Source organism: Anomaloglossus baeobatrachus, chromosome 1, assembly GCF_048569485.1.
Source record: "Anomaloglossus baeobatrachus isolate aAnoBae1 chromosome 1, aAnoBae1.hap1, whole genome shotgun sequence".
Taxonomy (NCBI): Eukaryota; Metazoa; Chordata; class Amphibia; order Anura; family Aromobatidae; genus Anomaloglossus; species Anomaloglossus baeobatrachus.
In genome coordinates, this window is record NC_134353.1 from 783,613,911 (window position 1) to 783,629,100 (window position 15,190).

Below are 15,190 nucleotides of genomic sequence, written 5' to 3' on the forward strand. Positions count from 1 at the left end.
TGCGTTTTTTGCGGCCAAAAAAAGCACAAAAACGCAGCGTAAAGAAAACGCTTTGTGCGCATATCGCCTATGGGTGGAAAAACGCAGGAAACTGCAGGAAAGAATTGACATGCTCATTTTTTTTTTCCAGCTCAAAAACGCAGCCAAACAAAACTGCACTGGGCGGACAATAAAAAATGAAATCTCAGACTTTTCTGGATAAGGAAGTGCATGCACTTTTGGGGCCAAAAACGCACCTGAAAAACGTGCAAAAATGCCGCAAAAAACGCACTGTGCACACATAGCCTAAAGCGGCTTTTAAAGGTAACATCGGAGTGCACAGTTCTGGCTAGCAGCGCAACAACGGCCTGGTGCAAATTATGAATTTTGTGCTCCTTAAAAGCCATCATGAGAATAATCTTTTAAAATAGTTGGGCCACAAAGGCCATTTATCATCGGCCTACTTGATAGACTAACATGTTTGATCACACAGCTGGGAACCTCAGATCCCAAAAAGTGTTCATAAGCCACCTGCATCCTCTCTATACATGACCACAGGGCAGAGGGAACTGAAGGGGGTTGTGTTATGCAGGACCTGAACCTATGACCTGTAAATGAAAATTTACATCTAGAAACACCACAAAAATTGGCACAAATGCTCGGAAATTTTCAAGGCGCCTGAAGACATAAAAAGATGGTGATATGACTATTTTTATGCCGATACGTCTCTACTAATTTTAAGTACTGTAGTAATATTATTATTATTATTAATAACAAACAATGTATTCAGGCTTGATCTGACAAAAGGATACAACAAGAATGTTCTTTAAGACCTGAGAAATTATATATTAAGGTTAAATAATCTTTATTCAATAACCCAATGAACAAAGCATATCATGAAACAGGTGGTCTGGTACTTAAAATTAAATTCGTCATTGGGTATGGTGCTGGTGTCACTCACAGCTTCTACCACCACCGACTAATGGCTTTGTTTGAGGGCAGTGCTAGAAACTGAGGTGGCGCTGGTGATACTCAATGCTTCCATCTTTGTCCCCGATGACGTCATTTCACAGTTAGTAGATGCGGTGGTAGCTTTTATCAGTGCTAAGAAACCAGGACATCAGAGGGCAGAGAAGTAAGAAGCGGTAGTAGGTAACTGCAGCATTATCCTTGATGACAGGAGGTGCGATAGATGATGCAGGAAAGAGAGTGCAGCCCCAGCCTCCTGTGTTTGCAAGTTTGAGACTCCTCTCAAATCAAACGTCACAGTAAGTGAACACATTTAATGATTAGCGAGTTAGGGAGAAGTGTACGGAATTGGATCATAAAGATAATTAAAAAAAGCCGTTAGGTATATATATATATATATATATATATATATATATATATATATATATATATATATAAAAAAAAAAAAAAAAAAAAAAAAAGAAGAGATATACATTTTTTAGGTACTGGACCTACCCTGTCTTTACAATTAGATGCTACAGAAACTAGATGAAACAAAACAAACCAAGTAACCTTACTTATTTCAGCCGTATCATATTCCCAGCTGCCAGCGCATAGGACAGTTTACCCATCTGCTTTTACAAACCACAAGCCTAAAGTAGGTAGTCTAAAATAGAATAGGCCCCTCTAATTAAACTGCACTGTAACCGGCCACGTACATGAGTGACCCATGGGTTTTATATATCTCGGGAATTAAAGAGCTCATTCTAAATTAAAGAAACAGCATTACCTCATTACTAAATAGAAAAATAACACGGCAGAGTAACATTCTCTACAAATTTAAAGAGGAAGTGTAACCTCTTCTAAGGGCTCGTGCACACGTTGCGTAATTGCATGTATTTACGCTGCGTATTGCACTGCAGTGTAAATGCAAGTGTCCTGCGTCCCCAGCACAATCTATGTAGATTGTGCATGACACGTGCGCACGTTGCTTTTATGAACACAGTGATTTGGGTGCTAAAATTTTGACCCAAATCCGTGCGTCCATAAAATGAGTATGTCAATTATTCCGTGCGCTTTGGATGCAGCTCCCACTCTGTCTATGGTGGGGGCAGCAGCCATAGCGCATCAAATCGGCTTTTTTTCTACACAAAACCTGCATCCATTATCCAGTGTTTCTGCAGCGTTTTGAAGCGCACATGTGCTGTCAAATCGCTGCAGAATATTCAGCATGTACATGCGAACAAGCCCTAACATGTCTGTTGTAGTAAACAATTGTCTTCCCCCACAAATATAACAAGTTCTGCAGCCTGTACCCTAAATACTCCGCATAGCACCGTTCCGGTTACTCCTCCAAGAAGTCTATGAAGAATTTAATAACTTGGTGTTACCAGTTGGGGTTGCGGGACACATTCCTCGCCAAGAAGAATTGATAACAACCAGTTGTCAGGGTCAAAAAGCCAATAAAAATCCACTATGACCTAATTATGGTGTCCACGGCTGGCGCTTGCATTTATTTGGTGACTATTGAAGGTATACACCCCTCCTGTACACTTTGTAAAAGCACTAGATATCCACAGACACATTAGGAACAGTTCTATTTTCATTCCTAAGCTAGAAAAATTCTGTTAACCAACGTCTTGGAATGGCTTAACCGTCTGTATCAAGATGAAAAGATTGTTTTGAAAGTTTTGTTCTCAGATAAAAGTATGCACTGGGAAGTTTTACTTTATTGCCCACATTTCCAATTCTTCCACCGTTACGAACGCACATTTGGAAAGGACTAATGCTCACAGACCGCCGCCTCTGCCAAGCCACAATTGTGTAATATGCTCCACGGATAGCTTTAAATAAACAAAATGTTCTTCTGGCCCAAACCCAATGGTCAAAGGAGCCCAACACTAATCCAAAACAATAACAAGGGCTACAGTTTTTAGTGTTACTGTCAACTGAGCTAATCTATGGAGAGGGTGTGAATTCATCAATGCCCAAATTATAGATGGTCGTCCTTGCTCCACTTTTTATCACACACAAATAGGGATCCCACCAATGGCACAATACTAGCAAAACAAAATATATGGGCCCCAATTCATCATTTGCGATTTACAGTAAAGTAAAGCGGATGGGATTAATAGAAATCTCATGCCCACGGTGCTTTCTTACGCTGCATAAACTACTATTTGGTGCGCGCTTCCAAGCTGTCAATTTCTCCTGCAGGTACGCAGTTTTCTGTGCGGAATTTCCCCATAGACTTTAAATAGATACGGAAATTCCGGAAATATAAAAACAAACAAAAAATATTCATTTACAAAGCAGAAACGCATAAAAAAAGAACACATGTAATCCTCACCTTACGATGTCAGTACCAAGAAGTATAAAAAACTAAAATGGTTTTATTTTAAAGGGTGACACTGATGAAATACGCAAAAAGTCAAACACACATACAAAATGTTGGGTGTTTGCTGCCCGGAAGAAATTCCCACCTCCACACGATTACTTGAATGTCACCTCCTACTAGCATCACAGTATGGCTGACATTTTTTTTTGCACCCCCAAATCCCACACGTGTGCAGTCAAATTTTTCTTCCTCAGCATTAACTTCCAAGCTCATTCAATGTACTGCGCATGCGCCAGGGAGTCATTGCTACTTCCAGTTTCTCCGGCACGCTGTTCAAAGGCGTCTTCCCGACTCCCTTCATGCCTGCACGATCACATTAGTAAGTGCTAAAAACCGGAGTGTGTGTCCATGCATGCATGTGTGTATTCATCAATGCATGTGTGTAATATATATTACACACAGGCACATCCCCAAAACTACAATATTAATATATATTTATGTTTAGTAAGTGTGTGTGTGTGTGTGACCTTGTATCCTTTCGTCTTGATCCACTACCTATCTGGAATTCTGACTAACTGAATTATCCCTGTTTAGGATGAGCTCTGTTGGTATCTGACTCCAAATGTGAGGGTTGAAGGTTTATCATGCAGCTTTCAGGCAGCTTTTCCTCCAGAATATCTACCCTTCCATTCTTTTTTAAGGCATTGCGGTTCCCATGCTTGGAGTAGCAAGCAGAGATACGTGAAGTCCAGTGTTTGGACCTTCAGCTACTCCAGGGTACAAATTATTTGGACCATTGTATCTAAGTTTCATTTGTAATAAGAGTTTCATGATTTCACCTTGGTTGTTCAACCTAGCATTACAGCTAGGCAAAGAAACTATTGCTAGACTTTTTTTGGTAGCAGTCAATACATAATATTATAAATTGTTTTTGTCAGTGAAAATTGCACACGCGCGAAGGTCTGTCATAACCGGCCAGCCGGGGAATTGGCTCCATTGCCAATTTTAGAAAGAATGTGGCCTCATTTCTCCATGCATTTAATCACAGATTTGTCTTGGTGGGGTGGGAAACTTATTTGGGTGGTGGTTGACCAATTCCACAAACAAGCTTATTTTGTTCCTTTATCGGAGTTACCTAATGCTGAGACACATTCTAGTTTATTAGCCATGTTGAGAGACTGCATAAATTGAAAGGAGTGCAATTCATCTCCAAATTCTGGAGAGCTTTTTGTAGGAAACTGATGATTGACCTGTCATTTTCCTCTACCACTCTGAAACCAACAGTTAGACAAAGGACAAATCAATAGTTGGGACAGATTTTAAGGCGTTTCATTGCTGCTCAGCAGGAGGACTGTTACTCCTTTTTACCTATTGTTGGGTTCACCTTTAATACAGTAGTCTGGCCAATCAATAAACTGAAACTTCACCTATTTTTGTAATTATGGTTTTCACCACCATATTGGTGAATTTTCAAGAACGAGTTCTGGATATCCTGGAGTAGAGGTCACACTCGCTATGCAGTAACGGGAATGTCTGGAGGAAAGTTCAAAAGAATATTGTGGTGGCTCAGCGTCGCCAAAACGGAAGGCCGATGGGAAACATTCAGAGGGACAAGTCTTCAAAAGTAGACGATTAAGTAGGGTTGCATTCCAAAAATATTAAAGTTTAACCCCTGCACCACCGGGTGATTTTTCCATTTCTTCCAAGAGCAATAACTTTTTTATCTTTCTGTCAATATAGCTGTATGAGGGCTTGATTTTGCGGGACAAGTTGTACTTTTGAACGACACCATTCATTCCGCTCCATATTGTACAGGAAACGGGGGGGACCAAACCTTTCTAGTTTTACTTTTACCTAAGTGGTGAAAAAAAATTCAAACTTTTTTTTAAAAAAAAAAAGAAGAATAAGATTTGCACTTTGGGCGCCATTTTCCAAAACCTGTTAGGTTTTTATTATTCCAGATCTGGGGCTTATGTTGTGGCCTCAGCTGACTAGTAATTATAGCATTTTTGAGTAGATGCGACATTTTGATCGCCTCTTTATTGCATTTTAATGCAATGTTGCGCCGACCCAAAAACGTAGTTGTGGTTATTTGACTTTTTTCTAGCTACGCACTTTGCTAAACAGTAATTGATTTTTTTTTATTTTTTTGACAGATCGGAATTTCTGAAAGCGGTGATACATTTGTATTTTTTTTATTGTTTTATTTTCAATGGGGCAAAGCTTTTAACCTTTAGGGGTTTTTTTCATATTTTTTTTAAAAAACATTCCTTCAAGCTGTATTGATTTTACTAGACACTTAGGGGACTTTAGGTCTATACTGTCTGATCCCTTCGCTCTGATCAGCAGAAATGCTGATCTTCTGTGAGTGCTGGCGCTGTGCAAGCATTCATAGAAAGTGAATCATGACAGCGACAAGGGTCATCATCTGACCCCATGCTGTCATGGCAAAACATTGCCACCCTGTGAGCACGTCACGAGGCCACCGATGGCAGTGGGACACAGCGCAATACACACCGGCGCGTGTTAGATCGTACTGTCAGTTTGACAGCATGATCTAAGGTGTTAGCAGGCACCTGTTTGCTGCACATATCTGATGATCAGATCAGAAGACATATGCTGAGAATAATGCGTTAAAAGAACAGACACGGCCAAGGACATATACATGTCCCTGGTCGTGATGGTGTTAAGGTACTGTCGGCAAAGTGGAGTCCTAAATTTATCGCTACTTATGAAATTTTGGAGGCATTCAATCCGATAGTTTTTAGATGAAAATGTCCCCAGTCTCTTCGCATTGTCCAGTTGGAGTGTACGTGCGTGCGTCTTTTCTTGTGCTCGTTTTCTGATCTTTTGCTGTTCGACCTTGTCTCTGACTACCCGTTTTGCCTTCCTGGAATTCTGACACTGGACTGTGACTTTATTACACATTTGTCTTAGCCCTCTACTTATGACGAGGTCTCTTGGTATCTGACCCCGGACCCCTAGACTCCCCTGCCTTACAGTTTGTCTGTGAAAAGTGACTAAGCGTCACTTTAGTGGCTCAACATCACTCACTTCTTGATGACCATCTTCACAGTGTTATATGGTATGAGCCAAAAAAGAAGTACGGGTCTGCACTACCGTCATGTACCTTGTGCTAGTGCCCGGGAGGAATGAGACTAGGACGGTCAGAGTCAGCCACTGCGCTGGTTCCTGGGTGCTCATGGAGACTAGGTAAGAAACCAAGAATTCCAAAGAAGAAATGAGATCACGGCACTCACAGGGAAAATCCAAGCTGTTCTTTATTCAAACCATGAAGTGGAGTAAAAAACAGTGGTAAGAGCCGGGTGCCAGCTCCCTCAGGACAACGGCCGTTTCGTACCTCCTAGTACTTCCACGGGTGTTATATGGTATATTGAATGCCTGAAGAATTGCTTTGTACCGTTCTTCCGATTAATAACACAGCAAAAGGATCTCTTTGCTGAAAGTGATAACCTATTTTAGGACCTTGGCTTCTGCTGAAAATCTCAATTTAAAAAAGGTCAGGAAAAAAAACTATTAGAACAGCTAAACTTTATATGAGGTTAATTAGATTCACTGTAAATGACTTTTCATTTCCACATTATGTTGTGCAGAGCATTAACTAGGTTGTCCGTTAGGCTACTTTCACACTTGCGTTATGCAGCATCCATCACAGTGCGTTGTGTGACGGATGTGACTGATGCATTGCAAATAATGTGGTAATAAAGGTAACGGATTCCTGTGAAAGAACATTTTGCGTTTGTTTTTAATTTTTTATGTTTCCTTAGCCGGGAAAGGAGATCAAGATAGAGATTTAGAGAGACAGATATAGAGATGGAGAGAGAGAGAACGTGATGGAATCTGTTGCCAGACGCAAGATGACGGAATCCAGCACCATAGACATTCATTATGCCTCTTAACGGATCCCGACAGAATCCTGCGAAGTGCTTTTTTTTTTTTTTTTACAGCAACAAAAAACGTTACATTGCACGTTCCTCCCACCTGACGGTCATTCACTAAACGACTGATGCGACCGCGGGGCGGATGCAACGCAAGACCATCCGTTGCAATCCGCCCTTAATAGAAGCCTATGAGGAATAAACTGATTCCTACAACGGTTACCTTAATTCCTCAAGGCGGCGGATTGCAATGGATGCTGCATAACGCAAGTGTGAAAGTAGACTTATTCTGACAAGGCTGGCTAATAGATTGTGTAATCTAGAAGTCTTAAGCTTGCTTTACACGTGTCGATATGTCGTGCGATCGCACCCGACCCCATCGTTTGTGCGGCACGGGCAATTTTTTGTCTGTGTCGCACAAAGCCGAAACCCCAGTCACACGTACTTGCCTTCCAAACGACCTCGCTGTGGGCGGCGAACATCCACTTCCTGAAGGGGGAGGGACGTTCGGCGTCACAGCGACGTCACACAGCGGCCGGCCAATAGAAGCGGAGGGGCGGTGATGAGCGGGATGTAAACATCCTGCCCACCTCCTTCCTTCCGAATTGCCGGCGGACGCAGGTAAGCTGCAGTTCATCGTTGCCGGGGTGCCACACGGAGCGACATGTGCTGCCTCGGGAACGATGAACAACCGGAGCACAGAAGGACGTTTGATTTTATGAAAATGAGCGACGTGTCAACGAGCAACAATAAGGTGAGTATTTTTGCTCGTTCACAGTCGCTCATTTGTGTTACACGCTACGATAGGTCAATCGATGCCGGATGTGCGTCACTAACGACGTGACCCCGACGACATATCGTTAGATATATCGTAGCGTGTAAAGCAGCCTTTAGATCTGTGATACACTAGAGGCCACTGTTCGTCATTGATAGCAACCATCAGCTACCAGAAATCGCAGTACAGGGAGCGATCTCCTATGGTCACACTCCTTATATGCAGCAGCTGCACTAACTACAGCATGTAAGGAGTAACTAGAACCGCTGCTAATACTGCCAATGCTCACCCAGCTTCATAAAGAATAAAATGTCTGCATTTAAAAAAAATAACACATGAATCTTATGCAAACAGAAGACAGAGGTGTTCCTGATTATTTCCATCTGAACAGAAGAAACGCTGTTCATATCAGGAGATCGGTGGGGGGCACACAGGGCAGGGTATGGGGGGGGGGGGGGGGGGGGGAGGGGTTGGGACAGTTCATCCAGGGGGTAGGCATAGAATTATTTTTCCATTTGTGCAGCACATTGTGATCATTAATAAGGAGTGTACAATCCTTCAAATAAACATTATATATGGTTATATGAAACGTTATTTCAATAGACTAACGAGTATAATTAAAGCATCCCACTAATCAAAGTAAAAATTGGACCATATGTAGCCAATATATGCCACACAGACACTTTTTTTACTCTGGATTAGGGGGTCAATTCAAACTTTGCTTTGTATGAAAAATGCACTGAAAAGTTAAAGGATCTACTACAAGAACCCGTAGGCTGTAGGAAAGCATGTGGTCCTTATCTTCAGACAGACTTCAGCACACACTTTTCTCCCAAATTGTCCAGATTTTCCTGAGCTCTGGGCACAGAGTGAATAATGACAGCATCTTCTAAAAATGTAGAAAGAACTGGCTAGAGTCAGAGCATGGGAGCATGATGTCAGCATACACTTCTCTCCACAAGTCTACCAACACAGGAACTTTCCTCCTTTTCCTGAGGACTTTCAGCAAATACTCCAGCCTTTAGAAAGTGCATGCATTTCTAAACAAACGTACATTGAGCTTGGCAGGCACATGAGCCAAATAAGTCAAGATCACAGAAGAAATAAGAAAAACATGGAAAAATGTTGGATTAAAAAATCTCACATGTTCCAAAGGATTTGTAAACGTGAGTTACGAGCAATATAATAGAGTACATATGGAGGTAGAAACATCGCTTACCCTGATACTTTGCATTTCATCAAGAAGTCTTTGCACTCGTCTTTGATTTTTGAGAACTTGTTCTTCTGGTCCCCTGTTAACGTAAATGAATGTAGTTAAAAAGACAAGTAAAAAGCAGAAAAAGTAACATTATAGATGAACCCCTAAACACCATGTATAATCACATGCACATCAACTGTACTTGGCTTTTTAGCTGTAAGGAAAATAAAACACAAGCCAGCTGATGATGCACAATTCTTGTCATCTTGGCAGCATCTTTGCGTTCTAGCTATCATTATACAATTAGTGTGACTGGGCCTGGATGTTCACTGATCACATCTTACTGTCTATTCTCAGCCACAGCTGTCTATTCTCATACACTATTCTGAAAAGGTTATGCACACTAAGGCTTTGTGCACACTAGAAATGTGAAGACTCTCAAGAAAATTTCTTGAGAAACTTCTGGGAGTGAAAGATTTCCGGACCTCCGGAAAAAATCCGCACCAAATCCGCATGCGGCATGCTACTAAGCATGTGCAGTGGCAAAAACCGCATGCGGCAGCCGGATGCGGTGGTTGCCGCATCCCGCCGCATCCGGCATCCATAGGGATGCATTGGGAAAAGCGCCGCATCGGCCGGATGCGGCGCAATGCGTTTTTTTTTTTTGCCGCACAAAAAAAACGTACCAGGCAACGTTCCATCCGGCCGCCGCATCGGCTAAATCTACCGCATGCGGCAAAAACCGGACGGAACGCAAGGCCATGCGGCACTAATTAAAGTCTATGCAGGAAAACCTCAACCGGCAGCAAAAAAACGGTTGCGTTTTGCCTGCAAAGTGCCGGATTGTGCCGCATAGCAAAAACCGGAGGTGTGAAAGCAGCCTAAGCAACTTGCTAATCGTATCCAAAGATTTTTGCAAATGTCATGTCTCAAGCTGAATGACATGGGGGAGAAAAAAAATTAAAAAAAAGTGTGTGTGTGTGTGTGTGTGTGTGTGTGTGTGTGTGTGTCAATATTATGCGTGCACACACTATGGAGTTGCAAGGTCTATATAGGGGCTTTACAAACCAAAAATCGATACACCAGATTTAGCTTGGACATATTTTAAAATTTGCTCTAATTCTCTTGTTGCATTGGAGGAAAAAGTCAGGGAACAAAGAGCCATAAGGCGCTCTAACACACATGGCCAGGATTGTTGGCACCCTTGAAATTGTTCCAGAAAATGAGGTATTTCTCAGAAAATTATTGCAATTACATGTTTTGTTTTACACGTCCATTTCCTTTGTGTGTACTGGAGCAACACACACTAAAGGGTAAGTGGACAAAACTTCACACCAAACCACAAAAATGAGAAGGTCAAAATTGTTGCCACCTTTCCAAGATTGTGGGTAAACAACTTTGTGTTAGGCTGGGGTCACACTTGCATATGGCATTTAATGTGAGAGCAACGGATACGATATGCTAATGACCCCCGGCTCAGGCTCTGCTGCGAGCCTGAGCAGTGTGTCATGTAACTGTGACCCGATCTTGCAATAGGGTCACAGCTGCGAAGGAGAGGGCAGGCGCTGCGGAGGAGAGGGAGGGGTTAATGCCCCCATCTCCTCCATGGTCAGCCTGTGCGTATATCGCACTGCACTGGGAGAACATCCGAGTGCAGTCCAAGGTTTCTCTCGCACCCATACATTTGTATGGGTGCGAGTGATACGGCTCTCACAGACAATCGCAGCATGCTGCGATTTATTCCTCAGTCCGTTTAGGGCTGAGAAAAAAAAAAAAACACATAGATCTGAGCTGCAGCATTGTCTAACATGGGGCCGAGTACAATGCAAGATTTTCTTACATTGCACTCGTGCAAGTCATACGCAAGTGTGACTCCAGCCTTAAGCATGTGTTGCTAGTTCAAACTCACCTGTGGCAAGTAACAGATGTGGGCAATATGGAAGTCACACCTGAAACCAGATTCCTCTGGTGAACAGCAATCTTCAAGTCTGACCACAGGTTCTCAATTGGATTAAGGTCTGGGCTTTGACTAGGCCACTACAATACATTTACATGTTTACCCTTCAACTACTCGACTGTTGCTTTAGCAGTGTGCTTTGGGTCACTGTCTTGTTGGAAGGTGAACCTCCATCCCAGTTTCAAATAACTGACCGACTGAAAGAGGTCTTGCTCAAGAATGTCCCTGTATTTCGCACCATCCATCTTCCCCATCACTGCAGGTGAAAAAACACCCCGACAGCATGATGCTGCCACCGCAATGTTTCACTGTGGGGATGGTATTCTGGGGGTGATGAGCTGTGTTGGTTTAATGTCAGAGTTTACCTTGGTGGCCAAAAAACTTCCATCTCATTTGACCACAGCACCTTCCTCCTCACATTTGGTGAGTCTCCCACATGTATTGACAACATCAAAACAAGGCTTCCATTTTTGGCTGTAAGTAAAGGTTTTTTCTGGCCACTCTTCCATAAAGGCGAGCCCTATGGAGTGTATGTCTTATTATGGTCATATGGAACTCTAGGATCTCTGCAGCTCCTTCAGGGTTATATCTGGTCTATGTGCTGGCCGTGTCTTGGCATGTTTGTCGAGGTACCATGTTCTTTCACGTGATATGGATTTAATGGTGCTCTGGGGGATGATCCACGATTGGCATATATTTTTTTTGTTAGAATAACTTTGTCTCTGACTTGTTTGGAGATCTCCTTGGTCTTCATGGTGTTATTTGGTGGGGCCTCTTGCTTAATGAAATTGCAGCCTCTGTAACCTTTCAGAAGAGGTATGTATATACTGACAGACCAAGTGACAGTAAAGGCCGCTTTACACGCTGTGATATCGTTAGCAATATCGCTAGCGTGCGTACCCGCCCCCATCAGTTGAGCGACACGGGCAAATCGCTGCCCGTGGAGCACAACATCGCTCAGACCAGTCACACTACTTACCTGCCTAGCGACGTCGCTTTGACCTCCTTAGAAAGGAGGCAGTTCATTTGGCGTCACAGCGACGTAACTAAGCGGGCGCCCAATAGAAGCGGAGGGGCGGAGATGAGCGGGACATAACATCCCGCCCACCTCCTTCCTTCCGCATTGCCGGCGGCCGCAGGTGAGGTGAGGTTCCTCGTTCCTGCGGTGTCACAGATAGCGATGTGTGCTGCCACAGGAACGACGAACTATATCGTGCACACAGCAGCAACGATAATTGGGAATAAGGGGGCATGTCACCGATTTTGCATGTTTTTGCGACAATGCAAAATCGCTCATAGGTGTCACATGCAATGACATCAGTAAAGCGGCCGGATGTGCATCACAAATTCCGTGACCCCAACGAGATCGCTTGAGCGATGTCGTAGCGTGTAAAGCGGCCTTCAGATTGCACACAGGTAGACTTCCTTTCACTAAGCATGTGCCTTATCACGGAAATTGCTTGCACCAGAAATATTTAGGGGCTTCATAGCAAAAAGGGTGAATAAGTAGGCACATGGCAATTTTTATTTTAACACATAAATTAAAATTTTGCCTATATTTTTCTCACTTCATTTCCCAAAGTTAGATAAACTCCATACAATGTGATCTGCTGACAGATTAAAATAGTCTGCCACCATGAAGTCCCATGGTTTGCATTGGAACTCGAGACAAAAAAATAAAATAAATACCGTATTTTTCGGACCATAAGACGCACTTTTTTTTCCTCCAAATTTGGGAGGAAAGTGTGGGGTGCGTCTTATGGTCTGAAGCTGCGGGGTAGGGAGCTGTGGGGAGTCAGCGCTATGCAGTGGGATCACAGGAGGCAGGGAGGGTCGCTGCTGCAGGAAGCCAGCGGCTGGAGAAACCATGTGTACCCGCTGCTTAAAGTAAAGGAATATTCATTAGCTGCTCCCCGCCCACCTCTCTGCAGTCAGCGGGTGTGAGGAGCAGCTAATGAATACTTGTTTAATGTAAACAGCGGTCACACGTGGGAGCTCCAACGCCAGCTTCCTGCAGCGGCTGGGGAGACTGTGTGCCCGCTGTTTATTAGGCAGGAGCAGGGGGCCGCTGCAGTCACGTCTGGCCCGGGGGAAGTGCAGATCACTGCAGTGTCCGGGCCAGAGCACGCCATACCTTCACAGCACAGCCGCAGTCTCTGTGCTGAGGGCTCACATTACTTTCACTTTGATCCTTCCTCTGCACTAGAAACAGTCTCCCAACGCTGACAAGGACCTACAGTGATGTAATGCAGAGGGGTGGGACAGAGCAGCACAGAACAGCACAGTGCCCGCCTCTCCATTACATCACTGCAGGTCCTTGAGATATGGGAGACTTTGCTTGAAATGCCAGGACCAAACTGTAGCATGGTGAGCATCACATCATCCGTAAAAGTAAGGCAATAAATAATATAGTATAGGCATTACTGTACACCTGGATGGGGTTGGATCATATAATATATATACACACACACACGCCAGATTGGAGGATCAGACATATAATGATTGGGAACATACATATTCCACGATGGGGGCCATATATACCTGGAAGGTACCCAGAATGGAGGATGAGGACAGAATTTGGGGATATTATTACCTCAGTAACACTGTCAGCAGTAAAATAACTGTCATGACAACATTCTTTTACTTTAATTTTATTTTTTTTCTATTTTTTCCTCCTCTAAAACATGGGTGCGTCTTATAGTCCGGTGCGTCTTATAGTCCGAAAAATACAGTAAATAAGGGAAATGAAGGGAAATGAAGGGAATGAATGAAGGGAAAGGAAATTTCAGTAGGATCAACCGTCCCAAGAAAACTATATTTTTCTTAATATGTAAATGAGCTGTTAAGATCTATGGGCTGGACATTAATCCCTTCACCCCCGGCCACTAAAACACCCTAATGAACGGGCCATTTTTTGCAATTCTGACCAGTGTTACTTTGACAAGTTATAACTCTGGAACTCTTCAATGGATCCTGGCGATTCTGACATTGTTTTTTCGTGACATATTGTACTTCAGGATAGTGGTAAATTTAGGCCGATATTTTTTTGCGTTTATTTGTGAAAATTTCAGAAATTTGGCGAAATTTTTGAAAGTTTTGCAATTTTTAAACTTTGAAATGTTTTGCCCATAAATCTGAGAGATATGTTACACAAAATAGTTGCTAAATAAAATTTACAACTTGTCTACTTTACATCAGCGCAATTTTCGAAACAATTTATTCTTTTTCGTTAGGAAGTTAGGAGTCAAAGTTCATCAGCAATTTCCCATGTTTCCAACAAAATTTACAAAACCATTTTTTTTTTTTTTTTTTTTTAGGGACCACATCATATTTGTAATGACTGAGAGGCCTAAGGGACAGAAAATACCCAAAAGTGAAACCATTCTAAAAACTGCACCCCTCACACTGCTCAAAACCACATCCAAGAAGTTTATTAACCCTTAGGCTATGTGCCCACGCTAGAATGTCCCTGCGGATTTTTTTGCCTGAAAATCCGCGACTTTCGCGGCAAATCCGCACCCGCGGATTTGCCGCGGATTTGGATGCGGATTTTTTTTTTTTTTTCCCCATTCAAAGCCAAAAATCCGCACCAAATCTGCACCAAACAATTGACATGCTGCAGATTTTTCCGGATCAAAAATCCGCAGCATGGGCACAGCATTTCCAAAATGCCATTGAAATGGCTTGGAAGTGCTGCTGCTGCAGATTTTTGGCAAATCCGCGGTAAATCCGCGGCAAAATCCGCGGTAAATCCGCGGTAAATCCTGTAGCGTGGGCACATAGCCTTAAGGTGCTTCACAGGAACCAAAGCCATGTGGAAGGAAAAAATGAAAATTTTACTTTACAGAAAATTGTTACTTTAGCACTAAAACCTTCTCTTTTCTCCCTTATGAAAATTAAAGTGCACCATAAAATTTATTGTGCAATTTCTCCAGAGTACGCAGATACCTCATATGTGGTGGAAAGTAATTGTTTGGGCGCATGGCAGGGCTCAAAAAAAGGAGCGCCATTTGACAGCAAAATTGGTTGGAATCATTAGCGGACGTTTTGTTGCATTTGGAGACCCCCTGAGGTGCCTAAACAATAGAGCTCCCCC

The 15,190-nt window shown here is 42.9% G+C and overlaps 1 protein-coding gene across 1 annotated transcript in view; it reads right to left on the minus strand.

Annotated features, from left to right (window-relative positions):
• SRFBP1 (serum response factor binding protein 1) overlaps positions 1 to 15,190 on the minus strand; it is a 118,431-nt gene that overhangs the window by 57,686 nt on the left and 45,555 nt on the right. Inside the window, exon 3 of the mRNA XM_075341877.1 lies at positions 9,159 to 9,231. Coding sequence (XP_075197992.1) covers positions 9,159 to 9,231 — 73 coding nt within the window. The remainder of the gene's footprint in view (positions 1 to 9,158; positions 9,232 to 15,190) is intronic.